Genomic DNA, 20,085 nt, shown 5'->3' on the forward strand with positions numbered 1-20,085 from the left:
TAGAACTGAACTACAGAATTTTATGTTTTGACAAATCACATCAACTTTAAGCAAGGAAGATAAAATGCTTGCTTTTATTTCCATTTAAAAATATTAACTGATACACAAAGAGTACTAAAGTTGCCAATGCAGCTTTCACTGTAACAGAGGTAATAATCTCTTACTGTACTCCAGATGGCCATACAGTAAGACAGACCAATAGACTTCCTAGCAAGAAAGTGACATTTATATCATTGTAAGAAAAGATTAGACAACACCTGCCAGGATACAGGCTAGTATTGGTCATGCTTAAGCAAGGGGAGATTAACTATACCAGGGGTACAAACTGGTGCCCCATGAACTGGAGCAAAATCCAGTGCAGAAGGCAATGTTAACTGACTACCCAAAATGCTCATACGTTGTCAGAGTGGGCTGTGCCGTGTCATGTGAATGTGGCTGGTAATAATCTGCTCTGGGAATACCTGGCTGAGAATAAAACCAGATCCTGGACATAGTAAAGCTGGCCACTTCTGGACTAGGCAGTCAATGCCTAAGGCACTCCAACCAAACTACTGGAGAATGTGAAATTAAGTAGTAATTTGGATGAGAATGACCTTACTGCATGGGAGTTCACAATCCTGGAAAGGGAATAACAGAGAACAATCACCTTTGAGAAGGTTTCAGTAAACTTGAAGTTAATAGGTTAGTCTTCATGAGAACTTTCCTAAGTGAAAGGCTAAGTTAGACCCTACAGAAATCCTCAAAGAACTGTTACCAAGGGCACACGCAAAAGCTGTCCCAGTGTAGGCAGGAAGGTTCTAACAGATTGTCTCAGCTAAATCATGAGCTTGTCACTGACTTTAAATACAAGTACACAGAAAGTGAAAAATACATCAGACAGCTAAGTATGAAAATAATATAAGCATACAGAGATTAAAAAATAGAAATACAAGGCAAAAATAAGATGCATTTTACACATATGACTAGTAAAAGGAAGTTCAAGGATGAATCTCAAACCATTCAAGAAAGAAGGATAATATTAACAGGACAAAACATTTAATACTTATTTGGATTAAACTTCAACTAAATCTATACTAACTTATGGCTGTAAGGAGATGATATGCCAAGGGGAAAGTGATTAGAATTCAAATAGTCTTAATGAAATGGAGAGGTATGAGTAAGAAGATACTATTTAATATGGACAAGTTAAAGTTTGGCAGGAATAACTTGGTATACAGTATACGATAGGAACAACTGTTTAACTGGCAACTCTACAGTAAGGGATCCAGGTGTTATACACAAGTATGTAAATCAAATAACATTGTGGGATGTCAAAACAGAAATACAGGCTGCAGAACGTGAAGAAGTTCTTCTGCTCTACTTCACATCAGTAGGACAAGAGCTGGAGTGACGTGCCCAGTTTGTACCACTATGCTTAAAGAGACACAGAACAACTGGAAGGAGTCCGGAGGAATGTGACTGCAGGCCACATGAGAAAAAACTGTTTGAATTGCAACTGTTTAGCTCAAAAAAAAGAGAAGATTGAGAGAGTGGATGTAAACCTGAGATATATCTAATAGTCTACGCACACTGATGGCTAAGCACACTTATGGCTACTGTAAGGGAGGATGAAAATCATCTGTTATTTAAATTCAGGAACAAGAAGCAATAGGTTCACCCTGCAGCAAAAAAAGATCAGGTGGGAGGGGAGAAAGAAGGAGAACCCAACAATTTTCTAGTAAAAGAAGAGATCAAGGGACCAGAACAGACTGAATAAATCATGTACATTATAGAAGTACATGTCAGGAGTGACATGGTCCTAGCTGATCCTGTAATGGGGCAAGCAAAAGGAGTTGGTCCCTTGCAGCTCAATTTTCTTAAGTCTCATAGTGACAAAACCAATCCAGGAGGGACTTTGAGGAAAAATCTGACACAGTGCTGAAGCAGGAGTAAAGTACCACCCACCACAGACACTTCTGCAAGCAAAAGCTTGCCTAAAATTAAGACCTTGGGTTAAGTTCTGTGTCTGTTTAATAACCTTATACAAATGAGAGAATATAAAAAATAAGCCATACAATGGGATTATGTGCTATGCCTTAACGTAGCTTTTGGTTATGTATTTGGAAGGTTACCCTAAAAGGAATCTTAAGTTGAATAAACCAAAGCTTTTCCAAAGTTACCTTGGAACACAGATTAGATAAAATGCCAGTTACTGCAATTCCATTCCATAATAATCTTTTCCTCCCCCTCCAACACCTGAAAGGGGCCTTACAACCATCACTTCACATCAGCTACTCTTTACTGTACTCACTGATATAGGAAAGAGTTTCTAAACTGGAGTCAGTAACTTGATAACTATAGCTACAGAAGGGAAATTCTATGCATGTTAACCACTGGCTGATGGACCCCTGTGCTGGTAATTAATATAGGTGTTCCTTGACGTGATATAAAAAGCCTTTACGCTTGTGTGTTCTCTTCTGTCAGATTACCCTGAACCAAATAATATTTGCTACAGAAAGAGGCTTAAAGACTGCCTTGGGATCAGCTATATAATGTACTTACCCTGTCAGAAGCATAGACAATGTCACACAATCCAAGGACTGTTACACAGATTCCAATAGCTGGGCCATTTACCACTGCAATCAGTGGTTTAGGAAAATCAATAAAATGATCCACGAACTCTCTAGAGAGAAGAAAAAACAGAATGTAAGAGACACATCCTAGTCTTTTTCATCAAATATAAACAATTTGCAAAACCTGTGATTAGATACTGTGTAACAAAACCCATGAGCTAGATTCCATGTAGCATATGCTTTTGTCCCTTTCCCAAACTAATTCTGATGAAGAAAATAAGAACTATTTGAAATACCTGCATTTCCTTACCAACTAAGAAACAAACACGTACATGTCAGCACAGCTTTCCTAGTTCCTGCAATCAAGTTATGAAAGTGCTGCCCTCTTCAGCTAGTTACTGAACACAGCTCACTAAAAGAACAGTCTTTTGCCCTATCTGCCTATACATCCATCCCAACTCCACCCACGGGATATCCATTCCCTTCACAGATTCTGTTCTGCAGTGAAGCCCCAGCAGGCACCGAAATTGTGATGCTACCACAACACAGAATTCCCTAGTGCTGTTCTGCACAGGTTTGAGAAATAACATTTTGTTGCATTTGACAGCTACTTCTTCATGCAAGTGCAAAATACATTCTCAAAATACACCATTTTTCAAAAGTGAACAGTGTTGTAAGAACTCCACTTCTCTGGCATCTCTGTGCTGTAATGAACGCAACAACTCTGTGTTGTAATGAAGCACTGTGCTTGTGTAATAGTAACAGCATAGCAAATACAGTCTTCTCAGGACAGCAAGTTGGAAGACCATGAAGTATACATGAGACTAGGCATTGTGTTGAACACTCTACAAAACACTGCAGGCTGGAACGCTTGCCAGATACCACTGAATAACATCTTTGCAATAGATTTGGACTGCATCATTATCACTTTGTAGGGGCAACTGTTATCCACAGACAGCTTGTCTAAGTAAAAGCTGCAAAACTGACTACTTCACTTGCAGTTCATCTTTAAAATATAAATCAAAAACATTGTTTGCTTTTCTGTGTATTTTAGATTTTCCATCAATTGCAAGTGCTTGAGGAAGCAATCCAGCTTGCAAGTACCTCTCAGATATAATTGTCACATACAGAAGTAAAAGAGAAGAAAAAATCTGCTAAAATAAGGAAGAAGGAAACATTTTGTTTGTCCAAAAAAACCCCAACATTTCAGACCCTGTGTCAGATGATGCCCCTGATCTCCTTGGCCTTAGAAAATAAATTACCTTAACAGGTAGATTCAGATTCAAAGATGGAACCAAGATCACAGAATTCCTGGGTAATTTTGAACAAATTCACTACACCTAGTCTCTATTCAAAGTCTGACAGTGAAGGTATGTTGGCATGTCCTGCTAGTGTAGACAGTGTTGGATATCAAAAAACCCACAATTTTTTCATGAGACCTCACAAACTATACAGTCAAAATCATGTTTTTGTCATTATATCTGCATGTACTTCAGGGGCTAAAATACAAAATCGAGACTTTAGCATCACTGCACTTAAAAAGATTTCTAATATTAATCTCATTTCCTCATTTATTTCATAAAATTAATACTACTTCTCCCACATGTTCTTTCTGTTTAAGCACATAGTGAGCCCTTAGACACAGTCATCTAAATGGATGTACTGTAGCATAACTGGGGCCCTTGCTGTTGTGTTTTCTAACAATGCTTGCAAATTATATTTTACCCATTACAGTAACTTATGCATATATGAAACCAAGGTGTTCTACTTGAGTAATACTGCTCCATCTTTTGCCATCTTCTCCATTTCAGCAGGTTGGATATCAGTAAAATTATTCAGATCATTTCCACTACTATAGTAGTCTCCATTTCCTGCAGAGAACACATATGAATAAATGCACCAATGGTTTCTGAGTGTGTAAGAGAAGAGAAGCTTCCATTTATGACATTTACAAAAGAATTTCATTCTAGGTGTCTAATATTATTCAGTAATTAGAGGGATTGTCACAAAGTATACACACTACCTTAAAGGATATCTTCGGTTTAAAAATAAGTTTTGACTGACAATTTGCTGACAAAAAATGGCTAAAAGCCAAAGAACATTAAATTTGAAAGATTTGGGGGGGGGCGGGGGGGGGAGGAATTTCTTTTTTCCATAACAGCATCAGATGGAAAAATATTTATTTTATTTCTTTCCCTGCATACTTGCTGTCCTGGTTTCAGCTGGGATAGAGTTAATTGTCTTCCTAGTAGCTGGTACAGTGCTATGTTTTGAGTTCAGTATGAGAAGAATGTTGATAACACACTGATGTTTTCAGTTGTTGCTAAGTAATGTTTAGTCTAGAGTCAAGGATTTTTCAGCTTCTGATGTCCAGCCAGCCAGAAGCTGGCACAGGACACAGCCAGGACAGCTGACCCAAAGTGGCCAACAGGGTATTCCATACCATGGGACGTCACATCTAGTGTATAAACTGGGGGGAGTGGTGGGCAGGGGGATCACCACTCAGGGACTAACTGGGCATCAATCAGCAGGTGGTGAGCAATTGCACTGTGCATCATTTGTATATTCCAATCCTTTTATCATTACTGCTGTCACTTTATTAGTGTTATCATTATCATTATTAGTTTCTTCTTTTTATATTCTATTAAACTGTTCTTACCTCAACCCACAAGTTTTACTTCTTTTCCCAATTTTCTCCCCCATCCCACTGGGGGGGGGGGGGCGGGAAGTGAGTAAGCAGCTGCGTTGTGCTTAGTTGCTGGCTGGGGTTAAACCATGACACTTGCTCAGGTGTTTTTTTTTCTGACAATTCACAGTCATTCACACAGTTAGATGTGAGAAACTTTTTTTTTTTTTTAAACAGGAAAATGGAAACGTAAGTTTATGAATCTCCCTTCATCCCCCTTCAAACTGATGAAGGAATCAAAAGTAGACAGAATAACCTATTTAATGTGGTAGAAGCTTCACATTTTTTATGACCAATTAAGGGAAAGGCATGGCATTCTAAGCATAAGACTGACAGGACTGCATTTAAATCATTGTACTGAAAGATGGATTCTTCAGTAAGAAGCAGATAACCTGTTAGTGAATGTGTAAGTCAGTTTGAAGCACCATCAAAAAAGCAAGGAGTATTTAAAAGCTAGACTGCATGATTTAATTGTCTAAATCATCCTTTATTCCATGAGGACATTCATAGGATGGGACCTTTCACTGTTAGTACATCTGTTACTTTATGCTGCAGTGTTCTTATGAACATGTAAAATGGAACAGAAAGGTTTGGGCAGGGCTGTTTGCCATTTACTACTAGCTATACACGTTAGACATTGCAGTTGTGTGAACCACCCTTCTTATTCCATAAGGGTTGTTATGGCTAGTCATTGCTACTGAAAGGAAATTCAGCATCCTGGGAATACAAGGTGTTGGTAAAGAAGACAGTGGGGAAGAATAGATATGCAATTACCTCAGAAGTAATGAGTAAACAGGCTTAAGCCCAAATTCACCTTGCAGCCACACTACCTAGCTGCCAGCCAAAGCTCAAGCTTTGGCTAATTTCCTAAATGCACACCTATCTGCAACAAGGATGGGCCAGACAGGCAGTGCCTCCCCTCAGCTCTTCTGTCTCTCTCGCCTGCCCTTGCCACTGTGTTGTTCAGTCAGCATCAGAGACGGACCAAAGGGTCCTATAGAGAAACCAAATTATATGTCCCCAGAGCAGCTAGACTTCACAGACAGCATAAGTTTGGGCTGCCCTTTCACACTGTTGCTGCAGTCATCCAGCTGCACACATCTGGTGACTGGGATGTATACAGCTGGGCCAGGTTGCAGCTTGCCTGACCAATCCTTTCCTATGGCAGGCACTGAAAAAAAATAATCAACATAAAAATATAATTTTTTTCTGATGATCATAGGTAAATATGCAATGTAAACTTTCTACTGGCCATACCAGTGGAGGATTTGAGAGGCTTGTTTTCAGTGTGTTCCAATATATCACAGAGGTAGAGAAAATTGACTAAACTCATATCAATGATCTTCAAAAGCAGTAATAAAGATGCTGTGGAGCAGATGTATCAGCTACTTAAAAGTAATAAAGCCCTTAAGTGTATTCCATGTCTATCTTCTCATCTCAGAAAGATGTTTTGATGTAACAGCAAGCTTGCTAAAGAATTTGAAACCCACCTTGAAAGAATTTTGCCAAAACACTTTGGAAAACCTTTGGTCTATACTAGAGGAAAGAATTTCCTCACACAATTCTATCTTAGTCTAAATACAGATAGATAGTTCATGTCAGTACTGTACTTTGTCATAATATAAAACAAATCTAAGAGAGGCATGTGAAGTGCGGTACCAGTAATAACTGCTATGGTAGAATCGTCTTTTCCAGCTTCTTGAAGCGCTTTGATAATTTCTCTGTACATCTGCAGAAGAGGAAAATCAACAAAGTACAAATGTGATGCTGCAAAAGATCGTAAAAAGGAGATTCACAGTGACAACAAGGAACTTGAGAGACAGATTAACTGTGATCCTTTTAAGTATGAAAAAAATTTGCATCCACAGAAAGTCAAGTATTACACGTGAGGTATTTCTGACCATAAAGACACAGGCTTGCAATACTCAAGACTTCCGATGCAAATCTGAAGGACAAAACAAAGTCCTTTGGTAAACAAACATTAAATGGAAACAGCTAATTTACAAACTGAAAAGTAGTTTAACTGGGCAAAATAATACATTAAAGAATTAGCAGCAGTGGGGTGAAGTTCCTGTTCTGATATCTTTGCAGTTGTGAAACAGGATGATCATGATCTTCCCAACAGGATGGACTTCCTCATGAAGACAGCTATGGGAACGGGAAGCCTATCTAGACATACACACAACAGTGCTGAGCCAAAGTAGGCTGCACACATGCTTTGTTGTACATAAGGCTACAGCCGAATCTTGTCTCCACAAAACAGGCTAGTCTTCCTGCAGTTTTGCCATTTTAGTTTAGTGCAGACTGTAATCCTGTATTAAGTTTGAAAGAAACCAAAAGACACAGAAAAAAGCCCAATCCATAAAATTTTAGCTGAATGGTTTAATTTTGTACCGGATATTTATTCCTTAGGTTGCCATTCGAGTCAAGATACTAAGCCCTCATAAAATTCAGACCACCATACTTCAGTCAGTTCTGCTGAACCTGTTGTAATGATTCTTTAAAAACTTAAGTAGCTTACTCAGGAAAGAAAAAAATCATTAATCCTCCCAAGTTCATTTCTTTACCTTATGGTTGATGGCATTTTTCCTATCAGGTCGGTTAAACATTATCTTTGTGATATTGTTTTTGGTGGTAACTAGTATTGTTTCATAGCCACCATGTCTGCTCTCTTCTGGAGAAGCATCTTTCTTCTGGCCAGCAGATTCTGCAGAGACCAGACTTGAGACAAGTTCAGTATATTTCTGTCTGGCATTATCCTGTAATGAAAGAAAAGAAAAGAAAAAAAGAAAAAAAAAAAACCCACAAGATTACCAAATGCTGAACTGGAAATCAGTTTGTTATGCTATTCATAAAATGGGTACGTGGAGGTGGGGGGGACAGATGGATGACATGACTGTGGTTCAGGACAAAAGAAAAACCATCTCAATTAGAAAGCATTCCAATGAGAGTGAGAAGGGGAACATGCTGTATTTAAACACTGCAGATCATGCTTAAATTCATCTGGAAAGCAGTAGCAATGGATCCGCAAAATAAAAGACATAGATGCTGAGATGATGACATTTATTTCATTGGAGAAATCCCCTCATCCACACCTAAGGCTACCAGAGACCTTTTGTCATATTCCCATCATTTACACATTTCTAAGAATCCTTTGTTTCTGCTTTCCCATTGGACATTTTTCCAATAAAATTAAAGTTTTTATTTTAGAACATGTGTTGCTGAAAATAAGAGTGCTGAAAAGGGTCTATGGTGTTTTAAAATTACTTGAAGACACTGGTTTTCATTTAGCACAAACACGACCTGCAAAAGCCTAAAGAATCCTGCCTCTCTATTTCTACAGTAAGCAGTGATTTAAAAGAATTGTAAGTTCTTGGTTGCTATAACCTATTTTCTTGAAAGGATAATATACTTTGAACAATCCTATAATCCATAATCTGTAGCACATGAAATTGTCTATTCCCTCTCCACTATAACTTCAAAAGCAGGTTCTTTTCCTTAAGTGTTTCTTGGCTACTCCTAAGAGGTGCAGAGCCATCTCAAAAAAAAAAACCAAAATCCCAAACAAAAAACCAAAAGACACCCGAAAAGCCCCAAAGTATCACAAGACTATGATATGTTCAAGAAATTATGCAAACATGTTTTCTCTTAAAAGAAAAAAAAAAATGCAAATAAAGCCTCTATATTAAGTAATATCTTTGACTGACCTCAGAAACTACTCCTGAACAGCAGACCTAATGCAGCAGTGACACAGCTGGTTTGTAAAGCTCATGTTTCCTTCATTTAATAATAGCTGAAGAAACTGTGGTAGCTACATGTGATGTCAGAATTACTACAGTCTGCATGAAAAAAGAATGCTTACGTATCTTTGAATCTACATTCTTTCTGCTTGCTTCACTTGAAGCGAAGACTTCTCTAAAGGTTATGAAAGGTATTAAAGATGTCAAGATATACTGAGAAAGAATGAAGAGAGACTCTCAGTACACCACTTTTTTCTAGTCCTTTAGTCGGTGGCATAAGAGACCAACATTTTAAAATGACAAATTTATCAATATGCAGGATTCACAGATTTGTTCTTTGTTGTAAGAACTGAGAAGCTCAATCCATCTTTCTTAAAGAGAACAGCAGAATAGAACATAATGTGAAAAACACTATTTTTACTGGAAGTCACCACATACCCAAGATCTCTTACACTGATACAAACTGGTAGTAATAACGTAGAACTAGGCTTACACAATAAAAAAATCTCCAAACATTGAAGCAGTGAAATGACTAGAATACAGTGCAAAACATTTTGGTGTCTGAAGCAGAGTCGCTCAACTAGCCTGTAATATGTTTAGACATCAGCCATTCACTTATAGTCCAGGCACTTCAAGGTAGAGTAACCTACAAAGTATCTAAGTGAAATTATAGGTATTGTCACCTGAGACAAATTGCCAAGAGAATTCCATGCATCCCACTTGGCTTTCTTGACAAAGTCCAGCATACCTGGTTTTGGAGAATTGCAGGGACCTTCAGTAGCCTGAAAAAAAAGAGTGAAACAAAACTTTTTAAAACCTTTGATTAAAGGTCATGTGCCTTGGTATAAAAGATGATGACTTCTAGGAACATTTACCTGATCAGGATACAGAATTCAACTCTGAGACAGAAGGAATACCTAGTGGTTGGGCAATATTCAGACAGTTCACATACCATGAAGTTTTCAGTGTCCACTGTTTCCTAATACCTGGTGCTAGGCTTTCAGAAGTACCTAACCAATAAGACACTAGTTTCCAAAAACACCCATGCATGTTAAGGTCTCCTATCTCAAAAACTGTGGAAGTTCCATACTTAAAAAGAAAGTTAAAGACTTGTAAGATATATGAACAAAGAAACAATTGCATAGGATCTATTAAAGCTGGATCTTACTTCAAAGTTGGCCCTTCTATGAGGAAGGGCATTGGGCCAGTTGAAGCACAAGAGTCCGAGCTATGCTGAAGTATTCTATGATGTTTTCCTGAAGAAAAGTACAGTATTGGAGAGAAATATTTCAAGTGGGAGGTGGGAAAGAAAGACTATATTTATGAGCTTATTATTATTATTAATTAGTAAAACTACACAGTCAGCTGTGTACAGTCAGCTAAGTTTTTAGTTAAAGAAGTGATTGATTGCCGCCTTCTATATAACAAGTCACAGCCTGTACTGACCCTGCAGCCAATCTTGATCCACACATACTTCCACAAATACCAGTACAAACACCACTAAGGATGTGCAGCTATTTCTACAAAGGTCTCCTTCCGTGCTGTAGTAAAGAATAACCTTCACTCAAAGTGTGGAGGAACAGTTCCTTGAATTAAAAAACAAACAAAAAAATCCCCCAAAACCATGACTACAACAACCATGCAAAAAAAAAAGAAAGAAAAAAACCCCAGAAATCAACCTTCAAGTGTCACACCATTATATTATAGGCCCAGCTGACTGACTGTAGATACAACAAGTTTAAGAGGAAGCATGTGGCATACTCTTTTTTTCATAGGCATAAGCCATTTTGCAGAGCTGCATCAATATTTGCTATATTATAGAGAAGGCATCACACAATTGATGTAAATTGGATGTATTTCTTTGAATAAAGGTTTCCATTCAAAGCATGATTTGTAAGATGAAACAGTTTTGGCTTCCCTCAGAATTCAGGCAGGATTTGAGGGGCTGGCATTTCTAGAACGGAATTTGAGCACTTGAAATGAAGAGCTTGTTAAGACATGACACATTTGAACAATGCCTGTTTTAAGTAAATATTTTACAGGTCCATCCTTTCACATTATAAATGCCCCTTACAAAACAAAAAAAGTCAAGCCTACCTGCTTAAACAAAGCATAGAGCTTCAACTTAGTTTCATTCCCAGGATCCTTTTTCAAAAGCTTCAGTTGTTCTTGAGCCTTTTCAAAGTCTTTCTGGCTGACTTGCATGGTGGCTGCAGTCATGTGCAGGTGAATTGCTGGAATGCAAACAGCTGGCACTCGCCTGCTAGAAAGTGGAAAAGAAATCACATTGCTTGGGTTTTGTGCAAGACTAGAGGAGAAACAAATATGCTGCTTTTAAAAGACATTCCAAATAAATGTAAAACATTAAATATTTGTACCTGCACTGATTAAAACAACAACAAAAAGCAAGATACTAAAAATTACAAGAAAGCTGCTTTGGAAGTTTGCTTTAGCTGCAACATAATTAACCTTTAGAGAATATGACATTATCTCTCACTATTATGTAAAGTGCTAGACTTAATGCTGCCAGATGACAAAGAAACTATGCAGTAATGTATCAGATGATCATATATAGACCACTAAATGGCACTAGTGGTAAACTAATGTTTTGCTGTTTCTGTAGTAAATCAGAGCTCTACAGGTTCTGTCCATGACAAACAAATAGGAAACACAGACATTTTTATTAATGGTTTAAATCTCTGTGTGCAACATTAACAGCTTTATATGTCTATGAATTAAAATGAACATGCAGCCTGTGTGGTTTTTGTGATCTTTTCAAGTTTGCGTGCTTCTATCTAGAAACACTTCAATCTGAAAGCCTGGTTCTCCAATCGGGGCAGCGTAAGTGAAGGCTAATATCAAAATGTGCTTTGGAAAACGACTGGCTGTAAAACAGCCTATAGACACTTGCAGAAAAGACAGGGTCAAAATATTCTGGGAGAAGAACTCTCCACCAGAAAAAAAGGTAATTCCATCAATGCCCCCCCCCCCCCCTCCCAAACAAACAAACAAACCCCAAATCCCACTCCAAAGAACCAAACCTAACCCAACTCTATAACGCTTTGTAGAAGTAGGTTTACTTCAACAGTTTGGAATCCAAAGCCAAGAAGTCTTAATAATTTTGGCTTGCTTCAATACGGCAAAAGCATGTTGTCTCAGCTTTCTTCAGTTAAACTGCAATATATGTTAAGTGTTTTTACTATTTTTAAAACGTTAGCAGTTTACATATCAACATTCCTTCTCTATTTTAGTAAAAAAAGAACAACCCCCCTCAACTTTCCCCATTCTAACTTACAGACACAACTGTCATGTTAGGACACCATATATGATAGATTTCATAACCAGTCACATTTGAAAAATTAATGATCATCTCAAATGCAGACTGATAGAATGTTTAATCATTAATCTGTTAACATTTCAGTTACAGAACTGTCATTTTAAAATCATGGCTCCTAACATGAAAATTCTACCTTTTTATACACACCTAATGAGAATTTTAGAGAAATTCTACTGCCTACTTCAAAAATATCCTCATTGATCTTCTTTCTTGAATAAAATTTATTTTCTGTTGCAAGCCTAAAAGTTGCAGGCAGGAAGTGTGAAGAATGCCAACTGTGTCCAATTAATTTTATTACTCTTTCATTTCATGCAGATAGAAGGTTTTAGCTGTCTTTAGCTGAAAAAGTTTGTAAGATCTATTGGTTTTATGTCCTATTACAGCCCTTCTGTATTAATAAAATCTAAGTTCCTGGTATTTGGGGGCTACAAAGTTTGAATGACAGAAACAGAAAAAGTATTTTCTGTTATTTAAAGAAATTCTTTGAAACAGAAAGAATTCCAGAATCTGGTTCAAAATCTTATGCTAGTAAAAAGAAATCTATCTGAACAATACAAAATGGAATAGGCTACCAAAAAAGGTTGCAGGAACAGAATGCCTTCTTACTTAAATTGATCAGCTGTAGGCCTTTATTAATAAAGCAGTGCACCCAGACAGACCCAGGTTAACCATCTGCCAGTTTAACTAACATTCAAACTGATGTGTTTAGAAGACTGTGTCAGAGTTTAACAAGTTCATCCCTTAACCAACTGGAAGGCTATTTAGCCAACTTGTGGACTTCACCTCCAGCATCAATAAAAGCCCTTTGACAGGAAAAAGTGTACCTAAATGGATACAGATAAAAGTTTTTTAATACTGAGTTTCCTTGATTAGCCTGTCCTGGAGTCACAGAACACAATGGTTGCTTTCATATCCTATCCCCAAACATGTTTTTAAAGTGACATGTACAGGAATAAGAAAATGAGACTGTAGGAAGAAGACTAGTTGTTTCTTTTGGGTTTTTTTCCTCTAATTTTGCTAGCCATCTTTAGAACTACTTGAATGCTGCTGGTCCCAAGATGATCTGTGTATCTGGTACAAATTTTTTTTGTCAGTCTAGGCAGTGGCTATACTGAAGTGGATTCGATGTTTAAAGAGGGAGATTTGGGTATAAAACATATTTGACAATCTGGACTTCACTCCAGCTTGGCTATGGTCAACATTATAAATAGGCTTTAATAATCTCTTCTATATACAATTTGATAGCGACCATAAATTAACAAAAGTTGAGAATGGGCAGTTGGGGAGAGCGGAATGGCAATAGCAGCCAGTCTGAAGGTATATATGCACATATATTCAGGGTTAAGGGGTTTTGGCATTTAGCAGGTCACAAGTTCTCTTCCTTATTAAGGATGCAAAGTGGACAAGTTAGAATAGGATAAGAAAACAATTAGGTGAATAAAAAAAAAATTCTGGCTGGGGAAAAGTGGAATGATCTTTCAGTAAGTCCAGACTCAGAGCTACTTTCCTTTGCTGTTTGGAAATATCCAGTTTTACTTCTTAGCTACAAAAATGTTTGGGTAAAATAAGTTATCTATCAACTTCAAATACTCCCATCTTTCATTCTTTTCCTCCTTACCTACTGCTTTGTAATGGGAGATTGTGCAACTTAGATGTTTATTACAGTCTAAAGTTTATAAGAAAAGGCCTCTTTATTTCTTCCTTGACGGTTTGTAGCTCAGTTCTCTGCAGCATATCTATGATTCACTCCTTTCTATCTGCCTTCTGATCTCAGAGGACATTTACTATAAATTAGTGATGATCACCAGTTCTCAACACACTAAGGCTAAGCTGACTGCTACTATTTCTCTATTAAAATAACAAAGGATGAAAACGCAAAGGAAAAATTAAGTTATTTCACAATTTATTCATCTTGGGCAGGACCTCATTCTTCAGACAGATACACAAATAGCAGGAGCAGAGCTCCTTGACCTCAAATAGATCACAAAGTGAGGAGGAGATGACTCGCCATCTGTCAGCACACATAACAGCACTGCCATCTCTGGGACCACACAGTGATGCTGTGCCACAATCCCAAGGACAGAGGGGCAGGAAAGGCTGCTGTGGCCCACTACAGGGAGGACTTCTACCCTCCATCTGCTGCTCCCTTGCTCTGACACTGAATCTTCTTACTCCCTCACTGAGCAAATCCATGCTTCATTTTAGCAGCCTCACTGAAATCACATAAGATGTTGCTGAAGACACACAGGGCAGGCAGAGAGCCTGCAAGGTGACCTACAAACTACTGGTGTCAAACCTGCACTTGATTCAATGCAAGCAGAAAAAGAAGCCTAGGGAAGGCAATCAAACCCCCTTCTGTTTTCCCCTTTCTCATCTACTTGCTGCAACAAAGCTAAATGATCTCCTTCACAAAGTTTTCTCTTTATTGCCCCACACCTTGCAGGCAATTAGCTACCACTACCCCACTGCTACAAATTACCTTTGTTGTACTGGCACCCATGGAAGAGTGGTGAGGGCCCGGCAACCTCCCCCAGCTGGGTGAAAAAAACACAGCTCCCACCAGAGAGAGTGTAGCAAGAGGAGTCACAACTTGGCAGAGCACCCACAAAGTCCACGACAAATGCCTGCGCACTCCTGAAAGATCATTTACTTGGTACTTCGCAAGCTGTACACTCTGAAAAAAGAAATAAATCCTGGGCATCACTGCCTGAACCTGAAATATCCAGGCTGACAATCATTTCGTATTTATTCCCTTGCCTTGGATGTCTCTCTGTTCCCATTCAGTCATTCTAGATATCTTGCAAGCCCATCCTATTCATTCTACCTGTTCACAAAAATGTCTCTTTTCCTTATAAACATTCAAACACAAGGCTCTTAATTTAATATTTTTTAAAGTCAATTAACTGAAAATAATTTCTCACAGTTTAGCAAAGACTGTAAAGCCTGTTAAAGACAGAGCCCCTCATAACAGTGTAGTTCTGTCACTTGCATAAGGACTTTTATAGAGTCAAAATTGCCAACTTTTTGTAAAATACTGGCTGATCACTTTCTAACTTTTAAAGCAACTTAGCAGTTTCCTCGTTAAGATTAAACAGAGCCCAAAAGATGTCTTTGCATTGGAAATATCAGAGATGCTCAGCAAAAGAAAGGGATGGATATACCTGAAGTCCATCTTCCATTTACTTAATAAAGGTTTTCTTTTAAACGTTAGTAGATCCTAGGGAAATAAAGCACAGACAAAAGCAGTTAAAAATCCTATTAGGATTAAAAACAGCGGGTGGTGCTAGAAACATGTAGGTTTAAAACTCCTGACAGAACTGGAAAATGCTCATTTCACATTATTATAATTAGCTTTAGAGAGACAAGGAAGAAAAAAGAATAGGAAGTGTTATCAGACAGAAATAAGCAGTACATTAAACAGTCACTCAGATGAATCCTGGAACATATGTTTAATAGAAGATGTGGTTATCTTTTGTACATTATGAGCAATACTTCAGATAACGCATGTGACATCTCTTCTTTGCCATGATGACTATCTCAAGGTGCTGTGACCTTTTGCACTGCTTTTTCCCTACATTCCTCATGCAGAACAGTGATCAGCACTTGCCATTTCACACCGACCTGGTATTACAACATCATAAAGTGGCAATATTTCTGCTCATGTTCTTTCCATCTTAAGACAAAATTAAACAAAACACTGTTTTGCTGCTGCTACTGTAGAAAGAATTATATGGGTAGGGTTTTTTTTAGTTAGGATACAAAGCAATCAATTCCCATAAACCTCAAGGCACCAGGTGTTTGGCTACAACTTACAACAAGCTTCTGATTCCGTGCCTCTCCAGAGTCCCTGCAAAGACAAAACAGCACACGTTGCCCAGCCCAGCCCATAACCATTTCTGAGGTTCCAGCCAGAGCCTCAACTGTTCTACAAGGTTCAGGAGTCTGAAACTTATCCAAAGAGCTTCAACCAGGTCTGCTCTAGCACCAGCGACCACTGCTCTGAGAGGCTACTCCAAAGTCAAGCAGGGGAGCAACCAAATGAGACCTCCTTGCTCCCTGTCCTTCTGCTGTTGGAACGCACACATCCGCAGTGGAAGAACCACGAGCCCTCCCTGGTGGGGTCACCAGGGTAGTCCTTGCCTGCTGGTGCCTGGCCATGGAGTATTCCTGCTCCAAGCAGAGTCTCAGGCTTCAGACCCCCTCTTTCAGTAGCACTTCTCCCATTTTGATCCTCCCTCAAAATTTTCCTGATTTTTCTCCATGGAGGAGAAAAAAAGGGATCTGGAGAAGGAATAGCAACCTTTGATCATTAATTCAGCTACATTAAGGGACACAGGAGCAGAGCTGGTGGGAAAGGTTGCCACCATTGGCAATTGCAGCAACTGTTAGGAAATGAGGCATGTGAGGGGAACAGAAACCAGTATTTAAACTGTAATCGTGAGAAAATAAGTGAACCATCTGGAAAAAGAAAATCAACCCAAGACACTGACTTCTCTTATTTCCCCCTCCCAAGACTTCATATCAGAATGTCTAAAAAGAAGATTAAAAAAAAGGAAAAAGAAAGGTTGATAACCAAATAATGACAACAAACAAAACATTAGCAGCACCACTATTTCAAAGCTTTCTTGATAACTAGGAAAATAATGTTACTGTTTTCCATATATACTTGCAGTATTTTCTGCATGCAATAAATTTAAACTTGTACTTCACTTTATTTTGCTGCACAAGAGGAAGCTACTGTCTATGCTGTTAACCTAAAAATCATGGGAAATTTTAATCTGCAGGTTGCCCAAATCACCACTCATCATGCCATTGGTTATATACTACTGAATCCAAACAGATATTTACCTACAAAATAACATAACATTAAGGATACATAAATTTTCACATAGCCTGAGCACTTACACAGCAATGTAAGAGCTTTCCCCATACAGCTGAAGGTGGGGAGGGCTAATGTCAAATGTCTGCCATACCTCTCAGTCCTCCAGTTATTCTCTCCATACAACCTACCTAGAGCTGAGCTGGGAAAAGAAGAGGCACCTGACAGTACTAAAGCAAACTGAACAGCCTGTGGCATGTTTGGAGCAATCATTCCTCCTTTGCTGTTGGAGAAAAAAGGAGTGGTATGGGGGGGGGTGGATGGTTAATTAATACAGAAATTCTGGGTGGAGGTTCTTCTGGCTGTAGAAGCAAAGCAACCCACTCTTTACACCATCCTGTTACAGGCTTCTCCCAAAGAACTTGAGATAATTTGACTACACATACTATTTCTTGTCATATACTCTTTTCAGGTGGTGATTTTTTTTTTAGTCCTTGCAGAATAATTTTGTTTTTCATGAGTGTCTATCACAATAATATGATGTCTGTTACAATATCTTGTCAGACTTTTAGGTGGAAAGCAGTATCCCTGTAAGTTGTACAGACAGACTTTCTTACAAATAGGAGTTGTGTAGTAGGCAGTGATGGTGTCATACTAGAGAAACCTCAGCTTGACAGTTCTTACACTAATAAAGTCAAATTACTTCAGCTGTAAATTTCGAGTTCTGTCCTTTCAAGTTTCTTCACTTATACTGGGAAATGTGGAGTAACCATATCTGACACATGAATATCTTCCTTTGCAATTTGTGTCATCTTGAAAAAGCCTGCGTCTGCTTCCACAACCATCCCATGTGAAAACTTCCACTTCCTCTCATTTGTATGCACCTCTTTCAAGATCCTCTGCTACTAAATAAAACTAAAACAATTCAGAACATGGGCAGATGGAATTCAGTCTTCATTCAGAAGATGGAGAAGCAGAGACTGCCTCTATCAGTTTTTGCCTGCTCAAATTTCAGTAACTGGTACGTTTTCCAATATCTAGCAACTACAAAAGAAGGAAACACAGTTAAATGATTGAGTTTCTCCTTCGAGTTAAAACCAAAAGCCCACAGTTTTCATGACAGCAACCTTTACAACTTACAATCAACAAGTCAACTAATCTGCAGTAACTACTGCATGCAAAGCAGTCTGTACTTTCCCCACATAAGTTCATAGGCTCACTCTGTTAAGCCCTGCATTGCTATCACCTGCTAACATGCACCATGGCAGTAGGTTAGCAGTAATCCAAGTTAGTAGGTCGCAGCAGGTTAGCAGTAGGTTAACACCAGCTTAGCAGCCAGAGCCATTTTATTTCTTCATGCAGAAAGAACCAACACACATATCTGTTTGGTAAAGCGACGCTACTGTTCATCAGACTCCTGCAAAGATCTATTGCAACACGTGCACAACCAAAATCCAGGAGGCTAAGAAAGCCTTATAAGAACCAAGGTTATTCTCTAGAAATGAATACATCTGGTTCACTTGGGAAACTACAAGGATTTATTAACCATGGTAATAACATGGAGGTATTGATGACTCAGTAGACAGAACTCCAGTTTTCCTAAAAAACAAGAAAATAACTATCCCTCCCTGTTATTGCAACACAGTCCCTGGCAGTACCCCATTGTACTGTAGCTACTGTGGACTAACTAAAATGTATTGCTATCAGGTAATAGAAATGCTTCTAGTGTTATGGTATTTCCAATGTATCTATCTAGCAGAAAAGATCAGTGCAAATACTCCATAACCAATTCACTTACTGCTGCTCTAATAAACAGAAAGAAATGAAAGTCAAATTATTTCCTCCTTTACATGAGAACATTTCAATAGTTGTTCTAAACACAAGTTTGGTGCACAAATCCTTATCAGCTTTTACTATTTTACACTCCTACACTGTTTTGACATATAAAAACTAGAAGATAATGATGTGTCTGTTGGCAAATTGAAGTGCTGAATCACTGTTGTTTAGTCTAAGTGGCTCAGCTGTGCCTGATAGGGGTTTTTTTTCAATATTGAAGAACAGCTAAGAATCAAAGATCTAGACTACCATTCACTGAGATCTGAAATGGTCCGGTTTTTGTGCTCTATAGAGGCACAGTTAATACCCTCTCATCACAGCTGCTGGGAGGGAAACTGGGATCACCTCCTGAAATCTCTTCAAGAGCTCTCTCTTTCCAACAGACTTAAGTTAACTGGACATGGTGAATGACTAAAGCATGAAAGAATTTCCTGTACATCCTCAGTCCATGTAAGACATCTCTGCAAGCAAGAAGATTTACAGACAGATATCCTCTGAAACACATTCAAAAGTTATAAACATGAATGTTAGCAGAAAAGCATAGAGCTGTGATACTCATACACGTGACATTTGCTGAGAATTACTCAAAGTTTATTGTAGTATTTGGAGAGCAACAAACTCAGATAGGTTTTTTATACATCCTTATCCAATGTGACTTTAACAAAACAGTTATGAACAAATGCTCAAAATAATTTTGCTGCTAATGGAGAAAGGAAAAAGCCATTTTTATTTGGCTTCGGGGGAAAAATCCTGCTGACTGTATGGGGAGCAAGGAAGTGTACACTTTGATGTTAATGGCTTTTGGCAAGCTAGGTAGGTTTCTGACAAGGATACAACCAGCTGCTGGAGCTCCCATCCGCATTAGAAAACCCACCAACACTCCTGCTAGTTCAGCTTAACCAGTGAAAGATGACAGTAATTTGTCTGAAGCTTACTCTCTCTCCTGCATCCATGACACCTAGATACAATGGGGAAGGACAGAAAGAATACTGAACAAGCTATATGACAGTAATGAAGCAGTATTTGTCAATAGCTTGTCCTGTCCAAATCCAGAATTCTTACAGATAGTTCAGAATTAAACAAAATAGGTCTAAACACAAAGTAGCACACTGCTC

General features: G+C 38.4%; 2 protein-coding genes across 7 annotated transcripts in view; one reads left to right on the top strand and one right to left on the bottom strand.

Annotated features, from left to right (window-relative positions):
* CDYL (chromodomain Y like) overlaps positions 1 to 20,085 on the top strand; it is a 479,328-nt gene that overhangs the window by 143,297 nt on the left and 315,946 nt on the right. The gene's annotated exons all lie outside the window — the stretch shown is intronic.
* ECI2 (enoyl-CoA delta isomerase 2) overlaps positions 1 to 20,085 on the bottom strand; it is a 32,989-nt gene that overhangs the window by 2,854 nt on the left and 10,050 nt on the right. For 2 of the 6 annotated variants that reach the window (XM_049824111.1, XM_049824108.1), the window contains exons 2-8: positions 15,477 to 15,532; positions 11,076 to 11,241; positions 9,662 to 9,760; positions 7,806 to 7,997; positions 6,898 to 6,967; positions 4,321 to 4,423; positions 2,542 to 2,662 (exon numbers count right to left, since the gene is read on the bottom strand). In XM_049824111.1, coding sequence (XP_049680068.1) covers positions 2,542 to 2,662; positions 4,321 to 4,423; positions 6,898 to 6,967; positions 7,806 to 7,997; positions 9,662 to 9,760; positions 11,076 to 11,241; positions 15,477 to 15,487 — 762 coding nt within the window. In that variant the 5' untranslated portion in view covers positions 15,488 to 15,532. Of the gene's footprint in view, positions 1 to 2,541; positions 2,663 to 4,320; positions 4,424 to 6,897; positions 6,968 to 7,805; positions 7,998 to 9,661; positions 9,761 to 11,075; positions 11,242 to 14,794; positions 14,990 to 15,476; positions 15,533 to 20,085 lie in introns of all 6 variants that reach the window. The other 4 variants (XM_049824113.1, XM_049824112.1, XM_049824110.1 and 1 more) reach the window with 4 other exon arrangements.

Source organism: Accipiter gentilis, chromosome 20 (assembly GCF_929443795.1).
Source record: "Accipiter gentilis chromosome 20, bAccGen1.1, whole genome shotgun sequence".
NCBI classification, from domain to species: domain Eukaryota; kingdom Metazoa; phylum Chordata; class Aves; order Accipitriformes; family Accipitridae; genus Astur; species Astur gentilis.